The 21,092-nt window shown below is 48.1% G+C and overlaps 1 protein-coding gene across 2 annotated transcripts; it reads left to right on the top strand.

Annotated features, from left to right (window-relative positions):
- Positions 1 to 3,767: 3,767 nt before the first annotated feature.
- LOC142921799 (protein LSM14 homolog B-like) lies at positions 3,768 to 20,196 on the top strand. 2 transcript variants are annotated; one of them, XM_076063131.1, is made up of 8 exons: positions 3,768 to 3,980; positions 7,189 to 7,346; positions 8,849 to 9,056; positions 11,924 to 12,076; positions 12,794 to 12,946; positions 14,404 to 14,506; positions 15,705 to 15,945; positions 19,542 to 20,196. In XM_076063131.1, the coding sequence occupies exons 1-7, from the start codon at positions 3,860 to 3,862 to the stop codon at positions 15,910 to 15,912; spliced, it is 1,104 nt and encodes a 367-aa protein (XP_075919246.1). In that variant the 5' UTR covers positions 3,768 to 3,859; the 3' UTR covers positions 15,913 to 15,945; positions 19,542 to 20,196. The 2 variants fall into 2 exon arrangements, with proteins under 2 accessions (XP_075919246.1, XP_075919245.1); XM_076063130.1 differs by having other exon boundaries at positions 3,768 to 3,995.
- The last annotated feature ends 896 nt before the right edge of the window (positions 20,197 to 21,092 follow it).

Genomic DNA, 21,092 nt, shown 5'->3' with positions numbered 1-21,092 from the left:
TTGGTTAGATTTAAAACTAAATGCAACCGCCCACCATGGTTTGATCATTTGATTACAAAGCTAATGAAAACTAGGGACAAGGCTTGGGCATGTGCTGAGAAAAGTAATTTGGTCAATGACTGGCTAGAATACAGGATTTTAAGGAATAGATGCGTCAAAAAAATACGGCATGCAAAAAATGCCTACTTTTCCTCCACTCTCCTGGAATCACATGGAAATGCCAGGATTTTCTTGAAAACAAATATATCGAAAAGGCATCCAAAACAGACAATCTGCCCGTTGAGCTTAACCGAAATGGGGAATATTTTTCAGATCCCCAAAAAATAGTTGACAATTTTAACCTTCATTTTTCTGAAGCTGGTAATCTTTTTTTATAATGTATTGGGAGTCACCTCTGCTCATGCAAATTCCTACACCCCTGTCCAAACATTAAACGAATTTAGTTTCCAGACAATCCACGAAAGTAATGTTCTGAAACAACTGTCTTACCTCAAAGGGTCTTCCTCTTCCGGAGCAGATAGTACTCCCGTCTTTGCTCTACTAACTGTTGGTCACCTAATATACAAACCTATAGCCCATATTTTCAACCTGTCCATCAAAGAAGCATCAGTTCCTCTAGAATGGAAACATTCCTATGTCCGTCCACTTCACAAAGGGGGCCCTAAAGATGATCCAAATAACTACTGACCTATCTCAATTTTGTCCCCGTTGATGAAAATTTTTGAAAAATTATTGACCTACCAAATTAGCAGTTTCCTGTCCACCAACAATCTACTACATCTAAAACAATCTGGGTTCAGAAAAAAATACAGCACCACATCTGCTGCATTAGACTCTCTGAATCACATTTACAGTAGCCTTGATAATAAGCAGTACTGTACCTGTCTTTTTCTAGACCTGTCCAAAGCTTTTGATACAGTAGACCACAACACCCTGCTTAGTAAATTAAGTTGCCTCGGTTTTTCCGAAAACACAGTAAAATGGTTACAAAATTACCTCTTTTCTCGCACCCAAACTGTATTCACAGATGGTTGGAGGTCAAACAGTGTTAAGATAACAAAAGGGGTTCCACAGGGTTCCATCCTCAGCCCCCTTTTCTTCTCTCTTTATGTCAATGACTTGGGCACTGACCTGGATCATTCCAGGGTAAATCTTTTTGCAGATGACACAATACTGATTACTGCTGGCCGCTCTCCGGATGACGTGATTGCTAAGCTACAGGGTGATTTCAACAAACTACAACATCAGCTAGTTGCTCTTAAACTAGTCCTGAATACCTACAAAACCAAGGTGCTATGCTTCTCACCAGGACTAAAGCAGGAAGTCATGTTTCCCCAATTACATTCCTTAAATAATTATAAAATAGAGCAAGTCAAGATCTATAAGTATCTTGGGGTCATCCTGGATTCAAAACTGCATTTTGAAGATCACATTGATTATATTGGTAAAAAGACAAAAATAAAAATTGGTTTTCTGTATCGACACAAGCACTGCTTCCCCCCAATGTTCCGTTTGGAATTGATAAAAGCTACCATACTGCCTCTACTTGACTACTGTGACATCGTGTATAAATCAGCCCCAAGTACTGTACTGAAGAAGCTTGATTCCATCTATCACTCGGCCTTAAAATGTACATTGAACTGCACATATAGGACTCACCACTGTGATCTCTACATTGGGTCAAACTTAACGTCTCTTAATGTTCGACGGCTTGTGCACCAGATCTTATTTATTCACGATGTACTTACCAAAAAATCCACAGACTACCTGCTGGATCTCCACTCTATTTCAAATAACAAATTTGACCTCAGGTCTTCGCTCATTTACCAGCTTCACATTCCCTATTGCCGTAGGAAGGGCCTTTGCTATTGATGCCCCCAGAGTCTGGAATGCTATTGCCAATAAACTGCAACTTGAATCGCTACCAATGAGATCTTCTCTCAAAACTGCTCTCGAGGAGTTGTACACCCCTATCTGCCACTGCTATTCATTGGCGTAACATAAAATAAAATGTTTCGCTCCGGATGACGCTGCAAAGTATTATCTGTATTTTGATTTAGCGTGCTGATCTTAAAGGTACATTGAGTAATTTGATACGCAGACCGATGCTTCTGTTGTTGTGGAGTAACTCATGCAGCCAACTATGGCTCTAGGATTTGGTGTTACATGTTATTTATGTAGTTAATTGTAAAAATTCGGTCACAGTCCCTGTGATCACTGTTACGCTGCAATTATGGCTTTATTTTTTGGTGATTTGGAAAACGTTTTTAGGTTTGGACATGTTTGTTTTGTTGTAGTACGGAGTTAAACTGATGGCCTTAATCTAAGTTTTTGTGGTTGTTGTTTGACTTGCATCCCACTGGGATTTTTTGCACACAGCGTTGGTGTACGGCTACTTTTTTCAGGAATATTTTGCTGTTTTTTTCATGGATTTTCTGTTTGCAGAGTCACATAGTCACTTTAAGATGTTTTTCTTGTTCGTGTTTTTGTTTTTTTTGTTTGTTTTGTTTGTTGTGGTTGCACCCGATTCAAGAGCCGAATCGCTCACAGGGCTAAAATAAACTGAAAACTGAACTGGGCCTTCAAACCGTCACGGAGAGACGCGGGTGGAGGAGGGGCGGGGTTTGAAGGGGGCGTGGTGGAAGGAGGCGGGGCGGAGTGGAAGAGGGCGGGGCGAGTGGAGGGGGGCGGGGTGGAGTGGGTGCAAGGGGCGGGGTGGAAGGAGGCGGAGCGGCGTGTAAGGGGGCGTGGTGTAATGGGGCGGGGTGGGGGTGCAAGGGGGCGGGGCGGGGTGGGGAAACGCCCCTTGGTTTAAAAAAACGCCGCGTATTTCGATTGGTCGAGAGGCGTGCACGTGACCCGCTTTATATTTCATGCAGTTCACATTCCTGGTTCTTTCGGTAAAGTCACGTAGATAGAAAATAAAAATTAAATTAAAAATAACTAAAATGAAACGCAAAGCAAAAAACCCACGACGTTGAGCGGAAGAGAAACAAATCCCCCTCCCCCTCCCCCCACAATCCCGCCCACTTGGCGCTACCCAGAGTGCATTGCAGTGCCAGTGGCGTGTCCGTGAACACGTGAGGGCCACGCGGTGGGTTGTTGCCATCATCATCATCATCACCACCATCATCATCAACACCATCATCATCATCATAAACACCACCATCATTAACACCATCATCATCAACAACACCACCATCATCATCACCATCATCATCAACACCATCAACATCACCATCAACAACAACACCATCATCATAAACACCACCATCATCAACACCACCATCATCATCAACACCACCACCATCATCAACATCACCATCATCAACATCACCATCATCAACACCATCATCATCATCAACACCACCATCATCAACACCATCATCAACAACACCACCATCATCAACATCATCATTAACACCACCATCATCATCAACACCATCATCATCAACACCACCATCAACACCACCACCACCATCAACACCACCACCATCAACACCACCATCAACAACACCATCATCAACACCACCAACATCAACAACACCACCACCACCATCAACACCACCACCATCAACAAGACCATCATCATCAACACCACCAACATCATCAACACCACCACCATCAACAACACCACCATCATCATCAACACCACCACCATCAACACCACCACCATCAACACCACCACCATCAACACCACCACCATCAACATCAACACCATCAACACCACCACCATCATCACCATCGTCGTCGTCTCACGATCCGGGCCAAGTTCCCCCCTCCCCCCCCTCCTCCTGCCCGGCCCCACCAAGGCGGCCCCACCAGCCCCTCTCGTCGCCCGTAGCCAGAGCCGGCGACCATGGCCACTTGGGCGGCCTGCATGGGCGTCAGGATGAGCTTGCTCTCCATGGCGGGCATCCGCTACGAGGGCATCCTCTGTGACATCAACACGGACGACTCCACCGTCGTCTTGGCGAAAGGTTACGCACTGGGGGGTGAGGGGTGGTTCACGGGGCGACTGTGGACACCCCGAAGCTGCGGGTTAGGGGTTTAATGAAGCCGCTTGAGTCGTCCTAACAGGCGACTCGCTCGGGCAGCAGCAGCAGGAGGAGGCCTTGGGGCTGGGGAAAGTTTGCCAGGAGGAGGTGAACGTGTCGGCGACGTTGTCGCCTTCTGGACAGATTGGTGTGGGTGTCGTGGGGTCAATGTGTGGGGGGGGTTTTAAGGAGGGGTTTGACCCTTTTCAGGGCAATCAAACAGGAGGTGTTAAGATGCTCAAACGACAAGATAGTCTTTGTTTTTTTTCGGTAACGTCACGTAGGTTAAAAAATGAAAACAACTAAATTAAATCATGATTGTATTGGATTGCTGTATGTACTTTTGTGTTTTCAATTAACCTGGATTTGTAAGAGAGTCCTTAATCTCAGTGGGAATTGCCCAGAAATGTTTAAAATGACAGCCATTGATGCGTCACGTGGGGGTCAGACATTTGTGACGATGTGTGACGAGGGGCGGTGGGGAGTTGAGAAATGTGACGTCACATGAAAATTCGCAACTTTAAATATAGAGAACACGTTCTACTTATCTTCTTGGTTCTTTCGGTAAAGTCACATAGAATGGAAATAAAATAATAAAAATAAAGCAATAACATTTTATTGTTAAGAAAATTGTATAATGTTTTATTATTTTTTTTTTATAAAATAAAATGTTATTTTATTATGTTTTATTTTTATTATTTTATTTCCATTCTACGTGACTTTACCGAAAGAGCCAATAAGATGAATCCCTGCAGTCACGAAAGCTTTAAATCGAAACGTTCTACTTAATCAAATAGACTTGTTAATAAATGTTTTCACCTTCAACATCGGAGTGCAGCGCCACATTAAATACGCACTACAATGATAATAGTTTAAAGAGATTTGAAGCGTGTTTTATATATTTTTTTGGGGGGGGGGGGGGTGGCAAAAATCGTCCAAAATCGCGCGACGTCATTTATGGCCGGCGCCTCTAGCTGTGCTGGGGCAAAGTTCTTCAACTCGTCACCCGCTTAATCACGAATGTTCTGAGGTTCTTGCTGATTCTGGGTCGCAGTGGTTTCAAGTATTTTTCAACGAAGGTTATTGGGTGCACAGCCGTTTCAATACGGGCACACATTGTTTCGTCCGTCTGTTTGCGTTTCTCCCTTGCGACGGGACCTCGTTGTCTAAACGTTGATATTTATAAGGGCAGGGGGTGACCAATAAGGGTTTGAATCGATCTGTAACAATCTAGGGGCACTGATAAGGGGTTGACAGCTATGCCAACACGAACGCGCGATTAACCCCGTTGACCTGAACAAGTTTGTGGTTTCGGTGCGTGCGCGTGTTCAAGTTTCATTTATTAGGTATAGTCCTGTGAGCCATGCGAGCATCTTAAGTCGGGGTGCAACCGCAACAAACAAAATTTGAACACAGAACATCTTAAAGCGACGACGCGTAACAGAAACATTCTGGAATAAACCAGCAAATAATTCCACACAAAAACAACGTATTAAAACGCTGCGTGCAAAAATCAAGTGTTGAAGCCGGGTCGGTAGTCACAGGGCAATAAGATGCGGCTGGTCATAGACGGCGCGTGACCCCGGCCAAAAAGCCCGGCAGGGTGCCGCTTAAGGGGCCGTCCATAAATGACGTCACGCGATTCTGAACGATTTTTTTGACCCCCCCCCCCCGCCCTCAAATATGACGTCACAAAGCTCTGCCCCCTCCCCCCCGCCAAAATAAAACACACTTCAAATCGCTTTAAACTATTGTTGTCATTGTAGTGCGTATTTAATGTGCCGCTGCACTCTGATCTTGTAGGAGAAAACATTAAAAAGTCTAATTAAGTGGAACGTGTTGTCTATATTTAAAGTTGCGCATTTTGATGTGACATCACATTTATCAAACTCCCCCCCCCCCCCCCCAGTCGTCACACGTCGTCACAAATGTCTGACCCCCCCCCCAGGTGCGTGACGTCATTTCTGGACGGCCCCAAAACACTCCAGCGCTGTCCTACCAGACAGTCTCGACCCCTTCACCTGATGAAGGCCGCTTGTGTTGTGGCCGAAACGTCGTGAGAATATTATTGTGTTATTTTATTTTATCAATTTATTATTTTATTCTCATTCTACGTGGTGACTTTACCGAAAGAACCAAAGAAGAGGCCCCAAAACAGTTAATTTGGAAATGTTCCAGATTCATTTTTGCCTTCGTTCACAGATCTGGGCCAACGGCACCTGTCTGGATTAAATTGGCACAATGGAGAACTTCTTTGCGACGGTGATGATAGGGATTTGTGATGTTGATACCCATAAACATTCAATACCTGCAGGCATATGGCTTATGGATGACGGGCTATTGGTTGGTTTTAATACAGCTAAGACATAATAAAATACATATAAAATAAATTTCATTTATATTTTATTTAAATAAAAATAAAATAAATTTCATTTTTATTTTATTATGTTTTATTTTTATTATTTCCGTTCTACGTGACTTTACCGAAAGAAACAAGAATATTTAATACAGCTTCTGGCAGGAAATAAATGAATCTCAATTTTTGGCTTGCAGAGTTGAGAAATGTGTGCAGCTCGGAACCCCGCGAGCTAGATTTGATTCCTGGCTACAGACAACGTCGTCGGTGGTGGCCTTGTATCCCAACTCATTCTGGTTTTCGTGTAGGTAGACTGCCTTCAAGTGAAGTTACCTGGTGCGGTGTGTTAGTAAAAAAGATGATTAAATCAGCACTGGGGAGGATGAAGGTAGCTGAACCAGCTAGAAACTATTTTAAACAATTGTTTAGGTTGCGGGTAAGGCCCACTTACTATACTGCTCTTTCAGAAGCGACCTCCCCACAAATGGTAGGTAACGCAACGAAGTGGCTTATCGAAGGACCTGGAGGAGGGGGGGGGGGGAAATCCACTCGACCCATGGGAAGAGAAAACCTCGCTGACTCCAAATATACAGCAGGTGTTGTCAGGGTTGGGATGAAACGCATGACCTTCGATATATACCAGGCGAGGTAGTTAACTTCTCACCACAGTGGCGCCCAAAACCCACAACCACGCACCTGCTCCGACCTGCATAGGTGCTCTCGACCGTAACAACGCTTGACCAAACGGGTACGTGGAGGTCTGTACCGGCGGCGGGCGTCTTTGTGTGTGCGCAGTGCGCTTGCGCGGGACGGAGGGGCGCCCCGCCGACCGTCCCATTGCCCCTCGCGAGGAGGTCTTCGAATACATCGTCTTTCGCGTCAGCGAGATCAAGGACTTGACCCCGTGCGAGTACATGCTGTCCGCTCTGCACCACGACGTGGCCATGGTGCAGGTGAGAGGTGCAGGCGCTCTTTACCATTCAACTATTTATTGTACCATGTAAGGCCCACCGAGCTACTTAACTCTCTTTTCAGAAGCGACCTGGCCACAAATGATTTGCTCAACGAAGCGGCTTATCGCGTGGACATTTCCAGCAGCCAAATGCTCCAAATGCACGTCGGTTCTAAAACGTGGAGGTAGAAACTGGATGACCCAGAGAAATCCACGTGACCACGGGGGAGGACGTTGCAAACTCCAAAAATATGCAGGCGTCGGGGGTCTGGATCAAACCCCACGACCTGTTGTATTCCAGGCGAGGTAGTTAACATCTTGCCATGGTTTAGGGGAGCGGTGGCACAGTGGTTGATGCGCTGCACCACAAACCCGCCTACGACCCACCGGGGTTTGATTCCCACTTACGGCCAACGCCAGGTGACAATTATCTGAAACGGTCCCGGGCTTTTCCTGAGGTCTATCCAATGAGCACCTGATGCGATGTATAAACATCGCCACTTGGGAGAAGGCGGTCGGGCGTGGTGCTGGCTTCCCCACCTCCTCCGTGTGCTTTGCCGGCCTCGTAGTTGCTCGCACTGCACTTGCCCCGAACGTCCTTTAAGCCTTTAAGGGACATCTTTGGCAACATGTTGACAAAATGTGGAAAAAAAAGTCAACGCTGATCGGCTGCATTTCGGGCAAATTTTCCCTTCACGGCACTGGAATCGAGGAAGCCAGAGATGGTGGAGAATACGAGGTTGGAGACTGCACTTCACACTCGGGGGGCTTGATGAAAGTTGCATTTGAGAGTTACAATAGTTAGCTAACAGTGGTAGCTGTGGAGGGTTTTTACAGGTTGAGGAGGAGGAGATGGAGGAGGCTACCAAGATCCGAGCCCGGGTGCCAGCGTGCCAGTGGCTGAATTGCGCAACCCTTGGCACCTGGTTGGCTCTCGGGTGATGACATCGCAATTATCCCTCCTAAGACCAGAGGTTCTCTGTAAGCCATCTGGCTACCATGAGAGATTCGTTCATGAGGCTATCCACATATACAAACACAGAGACAATTTCAACCGAGAGGAAGGAATTCTGGCTTAGCAATCATTGGAAGGATTTGATAAACCATTTCGGGTCTTAATTGATTGTTCACGCTTACGGTGGCTTTCAGACCGCATCCATTATTTTCGTCTCCCCCCTCCTCTTTTCCGAACATAGATGGACTCGTCCATCTGAATAACTGCCAAATCGCTCTCCGTGGTGCTAACGTAAAAAAAAAACCCGCCACTTTTTAAAAAAAAATGTCTTGCTGTGGTTTTTACACCTGATGATGATTGCTTGTGTTGCAGTCGAAACGTCGTGAGAATTTTAAAGTTTTATATTTTTATTATTTTATTGTTTCCCTTCTACGTGGTGGTGACTTTACCGAAAGAACCAAGAAGGTGCATAAGAAGTTTGACATGCGTACGTCGTCCGTCGTGATTTGTTCTAATCGCTGCCTAACCCACCCTCACCCCCCGTCCAGTCCTCGCCGGGCACCCCGGGGGGGGCCGCTGCTCGCTGCCACGCGCGCGGTATCGGAGCGGCGGCGAGCTGCCACTCCGCGCCGGGCACGCCGACCGGACCCCCCCGCGGTGCCACGGGCGGCCACCCGGGCCACGCGCGGCACGACGCCTGGGCCACAGCGGTCGGGCACCGTCCCTTCGTGCAGCCTGCGTACGGAGGAGCTGCGGGTACGGGAGGGGGGGGGTGCGGTGTGCGGTAAACATCGGCACTGCAGGGCTGCACCTTTGCCCTCTTAATGCCACGTGGTTTCCGTTGCCCAGTGGCCTTGCCTCGGGTCGTTTTCGCCTTTTGCTCGTTTAGAGGCAACTGCGTGATTTCAATGCGATCTTAATTGAACGCAGTTGAGTTGCAGCTATCTTCATGGAATTATTTCCGTAAGCGCATGCAGGAAAATAAAAGGCTCTGTGTATAACAGCTCGATGATGATGATAATGCGTAGTGCATGCGGACGAGCATTTTTGTTTTTACTTTGCGCTTGATGGTGATACCCAGTGATTGTATTTTAAATTGTCGCCTTTTCAAAATAACCCGTCATTTAAAGCGTTATTATTTGGTGCCCTGTCAATGAACTGCTCGGCGAAGGCCGCGCTGTCTTGTCATGCGGGGTGGGGTGGTTATTTCACCTGCCACGCTTCACTTGTGCGGTTGTGGTGAATGGGAAGGTGGGGAGCCAGCCACCGATTTGGATATAATTCGCTCGTGATGTGGCTGAAAATCGAGTTATTTTTTGCGTCGTTGGGTTCGTAGTTGTGCGAGAGCCACTCTTCTACCACGAGATAATACAAATGTGGTGCTAAATGGGTTTTGTTGTTTGCAATAACGGCGTTTATCAAGAAAGCCGCTTTATTCAATGATCATTTGTGGTAAAGTGGCTTCTGAAAAAGTGCAAATATAGCTCGGTGTCTTGCCTGATAAAAAATAAAAACTTTTAAAATTACCCCTCTTCCACAACTTAACCCAATTAAGATTTGCACCAACAAAATTTAATTGCGGCTTCAAGGTCCTGCACGATGCATTTCTCCATGGCGATGATGAACGAAGACTTTCTTTTTTAAAATCTGTGGTTTTGTGAGAAACGAGGTTGCCAGAGGCAACTTGCTATATTGATCTCAACGAGGTGCTATCGTGGTGCTGAGGTTGTGGCCACCCTGTTCACTGGCTGGGTATTGAGAGAAGAGAGGATTTCTGATCGGATCTCCACCTGCATCTTTTACCAAACACCTGATGCCCGATTTTGTAATGTCCAATGAGACGTCGTACGGAAATATGATTGTTTTTTTGGGTTTTTTTCAACATTCTGGTTTGCCGAAACCACATAAATTGGTGTGGTGCTCCAGGTGACAAATTTGATTTATTGGGTGGCAGATGGTGTAGCAGAACATTGGGCATTGTAGAGCAGTACCCCAATTTACATTGGTGATGCGTTCCTGAAATGTGCGACGTAAATTTAAGCAATTTTTTCCCAAAATACCGTACATCAATAATGTATTTTGTTATCGAAAGCACAGTACATGTCGTCATGCGCGCGACACCACAGGGTAGTTTACAGGGTAGGTGAAGCAAGAGGCGATGGGGATACGAGAAAGGATCGATGCTGTCACCGACGTAAATTGTGTTAGCGGTGTTCATAATAAAGCGACGACGTGAAAGGGGTGTGAGTTGGAAATTGATATTACTGTGTTACCCCACGATCGTCTCGCCCAGTGGTTCTTAACCCAGGGGTGCACGCACCCCTTGGGGGTTGCAAGATCCCCTTTCTGGGGATTTCTTTCGAAGGTATATCATCGAAATACAGATTGGGCGCGGGCGCGCGGGCCGAGTGCAACCGCTTTGTTTCATCAAACCCCTTACGTCTGTTGACGTTGCACGTTGTTTGTGAACGATTGGGAACCAAAGGGGTTGCAAGGCTGCGGCAAAGGTTACAACAGCCACCGACTTTAACGGAAGCGTCGTGAATCCTCGTGCCGCCCGTGTTGGTGCAGCCGAGGCCTCCCTCTGCAGGTGGGAGGACGAGTCGTGAAGTCTGTCGTGGCTTGTGGACAAGAGCCCCGGTGACCCTCGTTCCACCGTCTCGTTTATTAATGTTAACACCCCCCCAATGTAATGCTGCCCGACCCATAAAAGTTGCGCGCAAACGCCCCTAACGACAAACGTGTGCTAATATTTTTATATTTTAAACCCGTGCGAAATCATCATTTTTGACAAAATATATGAATGGTGGTGCTATGGCAATTCTAGATTTAAAGCTTTCGTGACTGCTAGGATCCATACTCTTTGGTTCTATTGGGTAAAGTCACGTAGGTAAAAAATAAAATAACAAAAATCACGACGTTTCGGCCACAACACAAGCGGCCTTCCTCAGGTGAAGGGACGAGACTGTCTGGAGGACAGCGCTGTCTTCCAGACAGTCTCGTCCCTTCACCTGAGGAAGGCCGCTTGTGTTGTGGCCGAAACGTCGTGATTTTTGTTATTTTATTTTTTACCTACGTGGCTATGGCAATTGGTTGCATCAAGAGCAAATGAAAGCGGAGTTTCCTTTTCGAAAATGTTGGAGACGCAAACGGGGTGGTCGGCAAACGCTGCGCTTGGCCGCTGAGTGATCTGTGCGGTTTTGACGGCCTCGCTCGAAGCGACGTAAAAATGGCACGCTCGGATACGCTGGGATTTGTGTGCGGTGAGCCCCTCTGCCTGGTGACAACACAAACGTGTGACCTGCAGTCGTGAGGAACGATAGGGGGGGAGGGGTGGTGGTGGTAATTATGATGATGACACTGACACCACGATGGGTGATGGAGGGCTATGGCACTTGTGTCTTGCCCACACAGCTGTTGTAGAACGCCCCCCCCCGCCCCATAATACCAACAGCCGCCTTTCGCCACTAAGTGACGGTGACGTCACCACGGCGCCCGTGCCAGATGAAGTGTCGCCGGTCGTTGCCGGGAGGCACCGGGAGGGTCCCACGTGGCCCCCCCCCGACGGGCTGACGAACCGAGACGACCGGTGGGTGCGCGCCGGCTGTGCCCATCGCCCACAGGTGCGGCAGCGCCCACGGCCGGCGCGGCCGCTGCGCGCGTCAACGCCACGCCGCAGCAGCCGGCGAGGAAGAGCGGCACGGTGGAGCGGGGGGTGCAGACGGCGCCCCGGCGGCGGCGGCGGTGGCGGAGGGCCCCCGTGAAGCAGATTGCAGGTACGGCTACGGGTGGTGTGGGTGGTGTTCGCCCTCCCCACCCGCCACCCCCCCATGCCGTCATTCATCTTTTCATCAAATTTGTAAGTTCGTTTTGAAGCAACGTGTCCCAATTTACAGTCGGCGTCTCGTACCGACGGAGACTAATTAATGCGTTTGCATATTGAAGGCTCGCCGTGCACAGCTTTTGTGGACGCATTCGTCGTGGGGCTTTGTAAATCGCAGTGGGAAGGCAAAAAACCCCTTGCCGCTTTTATCACTGACGTTGCCTCAAAGGCGACGCGGTGCATTAGCCTGGACTTTGGCAATGGCCTTTTGAACATTTGCAGAGGGCGGAGAGAATAACAGATTCTTGGCCGCTGGTGCCGACCTGAATACCGGGCAGCCGGTGCGCTATTTTTTTATGGTCGTGAATATTTACCCAGGAAACCTGGGTCGAAAGTAAGAGACTCACATTTGTCCATGAGGGTACAGCAAAAGTGTTTTTTTCTTTGCAGCAGGGTGTACTCATTGATGCATTATTCCAATGGAGAAAGTTTGCAGGAAATGTTTCACATTTGGGGAGAACATGCAAACTTCCAAGTATACAGCAGGGGGTCGGGATAGAACCCACGAGCTCTTGCGTACCAGGCTAGGTAGTTAACATCTCACCACCGCCACCACCGCGGCGTTGGTGGATCACAAACCGAGCTGCCGTTTATTTTTCTCTCCCCGCAGGCTCGAGCCGCCATGGGCGCCCCCAGAAGGCACAGGCCCTGAACCTGGGCGATGAGTTTCAGGCGGAGTTTGACTTTGAGAGCAGCAACGCGCAGCTGGACCGCGAGGAGCTGGACAAGGAGTTCCAGAACAACAAGGCCAAGCAAGGAGAAGGTGGTGGACCTTTTTTTTTAAAAGGAGCACTTTGAGGGACCCGGTTTCACACCACCACCACTCCTGTGGGATGTCTCCTTTTAGAATCAGAATATTTATTTGTCCACTGGGGGATTTCGATGCGCTACAAAGGTTTTTTTGTCCACAGATGTTCAGTAGGGGCGGGTCAGAATGTAACAACATACAATACAAAAACACGATGGGAGTGCACAGTCTATAGGTCAAGTGAACAAATCGCTGGAAAAAATAAAAATCAACTAATCTTGTCTTACCAGGTAAAGATCAATGAGCTATTCGCTTTTTCAGAAACGACCTGGGCACAAATGATAGCCCACTGAAGTAGCTTATGTGGACATTTTTATTAGGCCCTTTTTTTCATACGAGTTAGAGTAATCGTGAGGAATGATAACTTGAGAAACTCTCCGCATGTGACAGCCTTTAGTAAGCTTGGCTGTCACTGCACTTGTGGGTGAGGGCCTCGCATCACTCTGGTCAGGTGTGGGTTGCAGAAAGAGTGGAGCTTGGATAATGTAAAGCATGGATGTGCAGTGCAACAGTGGATTTGTCTTACACCGCCTCTCTTGTGCCAACAAATTATTAGGCGGCTGTGGGGGGGGGGGGGGGGGGCTACCTTGCCTCGTGGGTTTCACCAAAACCCTGACCATTGTATATTTGGAGTTTGCATGCGTCTCTCTCCCCGTGGTAGTGTGGATTTTTCTCTGGGTCGGTTGAACATGTAGGCTTTTGCGACCAATATCATCCATGATAGATTTTTTTTTGGGTTGGATCACGATCTAACCCAAAAAAAACCTGTTTTCTCTGAGTCATCTGGTTTTTCCCTCCACATTTTAGAATCAACGTGCACTTATTGGAGTTTACCTGCCAGAAATTTTCATGTAATAAGCCACTTCGTTGAGCTATCATTTGTGGCCAGGTCTCTTCTGAAAAAGAGCCATATAGCTTGATGGGCCTGAAATATAATGCAAAGTTTATGGTCTTATTGTTTTAGCCCTGACTCGCATTGGTGAATGGTTGTATTTTAACAAATGGTAAACATTTTTGGAGAATCCCCTGTACTAAATGTTGGTCCCTTTAGGACCATGATGCACTTTTGACAATTTTTGTTCACGAGGAGCAATCTCCACGAGCGTCCATCACGGTGGCCTGTTGCCACTGCTGCCACGGCGTCTTCTGTTGAAAAGTTTGGTTCAACAAATCTGTACCATCGCCCCCCTCTAGTGGCTCACCTCAGCCATCGCCATGAGGGAGACGAAGGTGGCCGGGCATGGTGCTAGGCCCACCCATGCCTTCGTGTGCCGTGCCGGCCTCGGGGTGCCACTCACTAAGAGCACTTGCCCCGATAGTCTGAAGCGAAACGGGGTGGGGATCTTTGTCTTTAATTGTCCAGGCCATCCCTTAATTAGTTTCTGACATTGACGTCTCCCTTTGTGCTGCAGACATGCAGAGGGGTCCCAGCAGGAGCTCTGCCGTGTTTCCTGACAAATGCTTCTACGACAAAACAAGATGCTTCTTTGACAACATTTCCGAAGATGGCGGCAGGTAATGGCATTTCTGCCACTTGTGATTTTTAATTGGGTCTCCTTGCTCATCGCGGGGTTGATGGTCTCGGACGGGCAGTGGTGGCGGCACACCTTTATATACAGCGCCTGGAGGAGGCAACGGGTTGGTGGTTCACAATCTTCTGCCATGTGCACCGACTTGCCAGGAGGTAGCAGTACAGCATGTTGATTCATCTCCATCTGTACGGAGATGGGGTTGCTGTTCCCCCCCCATTCACTCTCCCACCTTTGCACGTGTGGGTTTTCTTTGGTTTCGTCCCTCGTGTAATAAAAACTCACAAATGGAGTGGGCCTAACCATCCTAATATAGGATGACAGATCTCGGGCAATTGTTGGTGCCGTTGCTGGCTGCCTTCTCACTCGTATGCGGTTGACTACGCCTCCTGAATATCTGGAAACTTTGGGGCGTTGCAAATGTGTGACGTTAACTTTAATTACTCTGCGCAGAAAATGCACACCGCGTGAATTGCGGTGTTGCGCTTGATTCGGGAAAAAATCCTAGCTCGAAAATAAGAGGAAGAACCGTGTAATTATTTGACTGGGCACGAGGCGAACATTTCTCTAAAACGCAGGATGGTGTGGAACCGTGCAGGGAACCTCTAATGTAGGGTTTAGCGTTCACTCGAGCAATTCTGTAGTACCGTGATCTATCGTCATCCACAGGCCACTCTTCAACATGGTGTGGGGTGAGCCACTGCTCGGAGCGTCAGACAGAGTCGTTGTCGCGTAACAACAAAACTATTCGCAGTGCAAATCTAGTGGCTGCTCTGATTTATAATACTGCGGGCGCATTAACCGTAGGGATGTACGCCTGCTGCTTGGCAGGGAACATTCAAAGAATCCCGTGACGTGTTTTACAAGTGGCAGGCATTTTTCGTGTGCCGGTGTAAAAACTGCGATATTTGCCAAAATGAAAATGAGTGACTTACTGTGGCCCTTCTGCCAGTAGTAGTGGCACGAGCAAGAAGTTGTAGCACTGCATCTTTATCTCCTCCCTCCACCTCCAATACCAACACGCGCCATTCACTGCTCGGTGAAGGTACACGTGGAATGTCGAAGGCTCGCTGACAGGAGGTCATGGGACAGACCCCAGGTGGCCATGGATAGACTGAGATGACTGGCAAGATGCACCAGCTGTGCTCACAACCCCCGCCACCCCCTTCCTTCCATCTTGTAAGGAACTGCCGCGTGACGTTGGCGGAGGAGCAGCGCTTGAACATGCAGACGTTTGGGGAGAACCTCCCGGCCGCGCGCAATCGCCGCTTCTGGCACAGTTGGGGCCACGCGTCCTGGCTCAACCGCCGGACCCTGTGGGGTGGGGACGGGCGGCCGGGCATGCCCAAAGCAGGGGTGCGGTCTCCTCTGCCGGCCAAGGTGCAGGCCTAGACAGATGATGATGAGGAGGAGGAGCACGTGCAGGTAAGGGCAGCTCCCGCTCCTGCACTCCCGTTAAGCTGCAAAACAAAAATATCGAGAATCTGCTCGTGCCTCCCTGAGGAAGTCACGTGACTTGTGTGGCCATCCCTGCTGAATCCCTTACCCTCTGCCCCCAAACCCCCCCCCTGTGAAAATACCCTGCTCCGTGGAGGATGATAGAGAGACCCTTTTAAGGTATTGTCTCTGATCCCATTTTTCCATTTGTCTGCTCTACCCCTTTCTATTCCTCTTCCCATTCATTACATCCTTGACTCTACTCGCCTTCTCGTGGTTGTAGCCATGGGTACACTTCTAGATTTAAAGCTTTCGTGACTGCAAGGATCCATACTCTTTGGTTCTATTCGGTAAAGTCACCACGTAGGTAAAAAATAAAACAACAAAAATCACGACGTTTCGGCCACAACACAAGCGGCCTTCATCGGGTGAAGGGATCAGGCTGTCTCGAGGACAGCGCTGGAGTGAAACACAGCCACGCTCAGACCGCGACCTTTAAGCTGTGTGCGAGGAAACAAGGTGCCTTGACAAAGGAATTAGCATAAAAATTAGCATTTGATTGGCCGACTTAGCATAGAGGTGGTGTACGTGCGGGTGAACATGCCGTTTGGCGGGGGGGGGGGGGAGTTTACCTATTGATGGTGTGAATGGGGAATTTTTAAGAGCTGCGAAAGTTTGGGGTACCACTACTTGAAAAATATACTGTACCATTGAAAATTAGTTTAATGTTTAGTTCGATTTAGAACATCTTTCCAATGGTTGCTTAATTTGAAAGCATCTTCTCGGTGAAGGGATCAGGCTGTCTCGAGGACAGCGCTGGAGTGACTTTACCGAATAGAACCAAAGAGTATGGGTACACTACCGCATTTGCTCACATAATATAATTTGCGTATTATATCGTGAAAAACTTCTCAATCATCATTTATATAAAATCTTAAACATGACTAGATTTTTTTTATCGATCAATCGCATGTCAAATTTAATGCTTTTGTACGATCTGACCTGCTGGAGGGCTACACGTGTAGTGGCCTTAGTGACGTCGGAGACTGTTTACTTGAGGCAACACGTATTTATTACAGACACTTCTGTTACAGTTGCGAGTCTTATACTTGAAGAGGTAACGGCCTCTTCACCCGTAGTTTATAGAGGGAAACGTTCCCCGAGCTTTAGCCCACGCTAGCTCCCTGGTTCCCTCTATCCTGTTCCTCTCCCGGGAGGCTATCTGACCTGGCCCAGCTTCGGCGCAGGTCCCGATCACCAGCCACACGAGTCCGGCCCTCAGAGGGACATCGGCCCTCGCGGCTCCGGTGTCGCACCCTGGCTTGCTTTGCCCGGCCCTCAGAAGGTCAGCGAATCAAAGGAGTTCCAAGGTCTGGCTAGTCAATCTTCGTTCTTCACTGGCTCTTCATCTTGCTTGAGTTGAACTGCCTCTCAGCTCCCCGGGTGCCACCTTTTATACTGTCTCTCACTGAGGGGCGGGGCTGGGAGTGATCACAGCATCCCCCACAGCCCCCCAGGGTGGTGACCGTAGCGGACGTGTTTGTGGCCACCGTTATACAACCGCGTGTCACCCTCCCATAACACCTCTACACGTGTTTGGAAGATCAAGAGGTACAAGAATGGTTATGGCCAAGATTGGTACAGGTTTTCTTCAAGTGTCAGAATGTCCTCTTGACGATTCTATTTGGATGCCACGGTGGCTAGGAGATGTTAACTCACTTTGCCTGGTATGCAGCAGGAGGTCTGGGGTTCCATCCCAACCCCGACGCCTGCTGCATATTTGGAGTTTGCAAGTTCTCCCCGTGGTCATGTGGATTTTTCTCCGGGTCCCCTGTTTTTTTTTCCCTCCCACGTTTTTAAAAGCATGCGTTTTAGAGTATTTTGCTGCTATAAATGTCTACACGATAAGCCACTTCGTTGAGCTATCCATTTGTGGTGGCTGTCTCGGCCTCACTACGCTGCGTTGCATCACTGTCCGAGTAGTAAACCTTCAGAGCCAGGGTGACCATCCGACTCCAACGTATTTAACGAATAGAACGACATAAAACTCATGGGAAAACACAACACAAAATAGAGCATCTGTTAATACTTGCAATATCAATATAATTAATTAACACTGCAACATCATAACATTGTCTTGGACAACATGAATCTCAATCATAGGTCCTGGATGGACCAGGCACCTACATTAGCACTGAATAGCTCTACAACAAGAGAATAAGCTACTATGTTCAATAAGGTCACTTTGTGTAATCACCATACTGCAGCCCAAATGTACAGCGCTGCTGCACATAACACTGAACTGTAGACGAGATACATCTTCATCCTTGCTCTCAAGAATGCATTAAAGTTACATGGGCACAAGTCTGGCTCGACTTATCTAATTACAAACAACTATTCACAATAATGCAAGTGGCAGGCTTCGTTGTTAACCAGGCCTCCATATTTATCGTAACAATTTAACAGCATTATAAAGGCATTTACAGCATTATAACGGCAATCCTAACATAACAGGAGTCCCAGTAATTATAAGAACACGAAGGGGTTTGGTGGCCAGCAGCACGCCCTGCCGCCTTTATCTCCCCAGTGGCGATGTTGACACCCAAGCAGTTACTCGTTTGGTGGCCGTGAGCGGGAATCGAACTCGGGTCGCCGGGTTCGTAGCGCAGCGTAGCGCTAACCACTACACTACAATGCGTTACGCTTACACACACACACACAGATACACACAGATACACACACACACAGACACACAGACACATACACACACAAACAACGCTAACCACTACACTGCAATGCGTTACGCTTCCACATGCGAGGGTCACGTGACAGATTTGACGCCACAGCTCACTTGCCGTGCAAAAAATCTATACATTATTGAGCTCCCCGCCCCCCCCCTAAAAAAAAAGTGTATTTTTTATCATTTTTGCGTGGTGTACAGTCTGGTAAGTACCCACATGGCCAATTTCCAGTTGGTTGCAAGTCGGGAAGTACGCTAAACATTTTGAACAGGCACACATTCACAACTTTGCCTTTTATATATATGGAGATAAACGAACTTGCAGACAATGATTCTTAAAGTCCCACAATGAGCAGATGCTTCCGTCTTCGCTGAGATGCTAATTGTGCTTCCATTTTGTACTCTTTGTAATGACTGACACCCCTGCCTTGCCTCGTCGCTTCGAGACCCTTAACGCGTCACTTCCAGGTCACGTGACCAAACTCGACACCATCATATCAGGAAGTTCCTGTGTAAACACAGCCCCATATCTGCCGTGGGGCAGAACAGTGGCCATGTCTCTCCGGAAAGAGCGCTGCATAGCTCCGTGGGCCTTACCTGGTAAAATACAAATGTAGAGTAGTTTATTTCAAATGGAGTTGGTTGGCAACGCTCTCGTGCCCAATTTTAGAAATTGACGAAGGGAATTGGATGGTTTGGAGAGGCACCTTGTCACCAAATCTTGGCCTAAATCGGGACCATGCAAACCAAATTCTCCAAATGAGAATGGAGCCCTTTGTGGGGTCGACGATGATCTGTTGGTTTTGCTTCTTGATGTCGGCAATGCTTGCTTTTGTTGTTGCAGGTTGCAGAGAACTTCCTCCCAGAGTGTACATATATTGGGGGTTTGCTTGATTTAAAAAGTTAAAATTTGTTGGGTCTGAAGAAACGTTACGTAGAGGGGTAGTGCAAGGACTGTATGTGGGTTGTGTTAATTGATATGCGATTCTTTTAATGTCTATGGTGTGTAAATAAGATACACACCTCGTTTAGTTGAACACTTTACACATTTATAATTGTAAGTATAGTTTTAAACTTTAGTCTAATGGGTGTGGTAAAACATTTCTGTAAAGTCGGACTTAACTTTAAAGCTTTAATTGTCTCCTAAAATTGGTTATTTTGTGCGACCGGTCCTAAGCTGTAATGAGCATGGACATGACAATTTAATTGAGTTGTGTTTGTATTTCACAAGGCAGCATTAAATGTTGCGGAATTTATATCGGTGCATTCGCTCTGGTGAAATGGCCGGCAAATAATTAAGTTGGCCAACTGTTAGCTTTACAACATTGCTTCGTTGAATTTTTACTGCATTGCTTTAGATTCCTGTAAACTTTGTCCGTAATGTAGTACAATGCATGGCTTTAACAGGATCGGGGATGGTGGGAGGGGGGGTGTTGCTGTATTTGAAAAAAGTAAAGTGCATTTCAATAAATTGAGGCATCTGTTCCAGCTTGAGGGCCGATTTTGAAAATTGAATCTGTGCTTGGTATGTTATGCAGCGTGGTGTGGCAGCCCAGCCCCAGCCTGCCAAGGTGCCACCTCGGCCAGCTGGGCAATCTAGGCGAGGCCGGGGGCTCTGCACGAGACTAGGCCTCACCACGGTACTCTGAGTAAGAAGTTAACTGCAATAGAGTCGGTATATACTACTGTTGAGTCGGTAGATACTGCTGCAGAGTAGATGCTACTTTAGAGTAATTAAATACTGTTATAGAGTAAGCAGACACTGCTATAGTCAGCTGATAATACTATAGTAAATAGATATGACTATCGATTCCATAGATACTGTGGTGCCACAGCAACGGAGCAACTCCGCCGGCGCCACCATCCCCTCGCACCCCTCCACACGAACGTACGCACACTCCCACTAAACACACACACACACTCACGTAGGGTCTCGAAGGGGGGTGCCTGGCCCACGGGCTTTCATCCGAAGGGCCCCTAGCAGGGATGTCCCCCGGTTTCCCGTTGCCAGGAGATTGGCTGACCCCCCCAGGCCGGATTACACGGCGGCCCCCCCTAAAATCAGCTTTAAAAAGTCGCAGGGGCGCATAGTGATTTACAGGCTGGCCGCAATGAAGCGCACGCAACACGGGAGATGGGGCCTCGAGGGCAGAACACTCCGCTGGCAGCGCAGACGTGGAGGTGGGAGGGAAGTTCCTAGCCACGCCGCGGGGTGGGGAGGACCGGGTGGGGAGGACCGGGTGGGGAGGAGGGGGTGGGGAGGAGGGGTGCGTAGACAATGGGTCAAGGCGCAACGGAAAGTCACGCTCCATGTAAGGGCGGGAACATCGGTTTAAAATCGAAATGTAGGCGCTCGATTGGTCTGCGCAGGATAACACCACGTGACCCTGGATCT

This window comes from Petromyzon marinus, unplaced genomic scaffold (genome assembly GCF_048934315.1).
Source record: "Petromyzon marinus isolate PM22_M1 ecotype Great Lakes invasive population unplaced genomic scaffold, UKy_Petmar_22M1.pri1.0 PM_G_Scaffold_9, whole genome shotgun sequence".
NCBI lineage: Eukaryota > Metazoa > Chordata > Hyperoartia > Petromyzontiformes > Petromyzontidae > Petromyzon > Petromyzon marinus.
This window is presented reverse-complemented; position numbering and strand designations above follow the sequence as displayed.

Bases quoted from the DNA above. Each gene is read 5' to 3' on its own strand.
- LOC142921799 (XM_076063130.1), top strand. From the start codon at position 3,860: ATGGCCACTTGGGCGGCCTGCATGGGCGTCAGGATGAGCTTGCTCTCC. The intron at 7,347-8,848 runs GTGAGAGGTGCA...CCCCCCGTCCAG, and splicing joins ACGACGTGGCCATGGTGCAG to TCCTCGCCGGGCACCCCGGG. The intron at 14,507-15,704 runs GTAATGGCATTT...CCATCTTGTAAG, and splicing joins ATTTCCGAAGATGGCGGCAG to GAACTGCCGCGTGACGTTGG.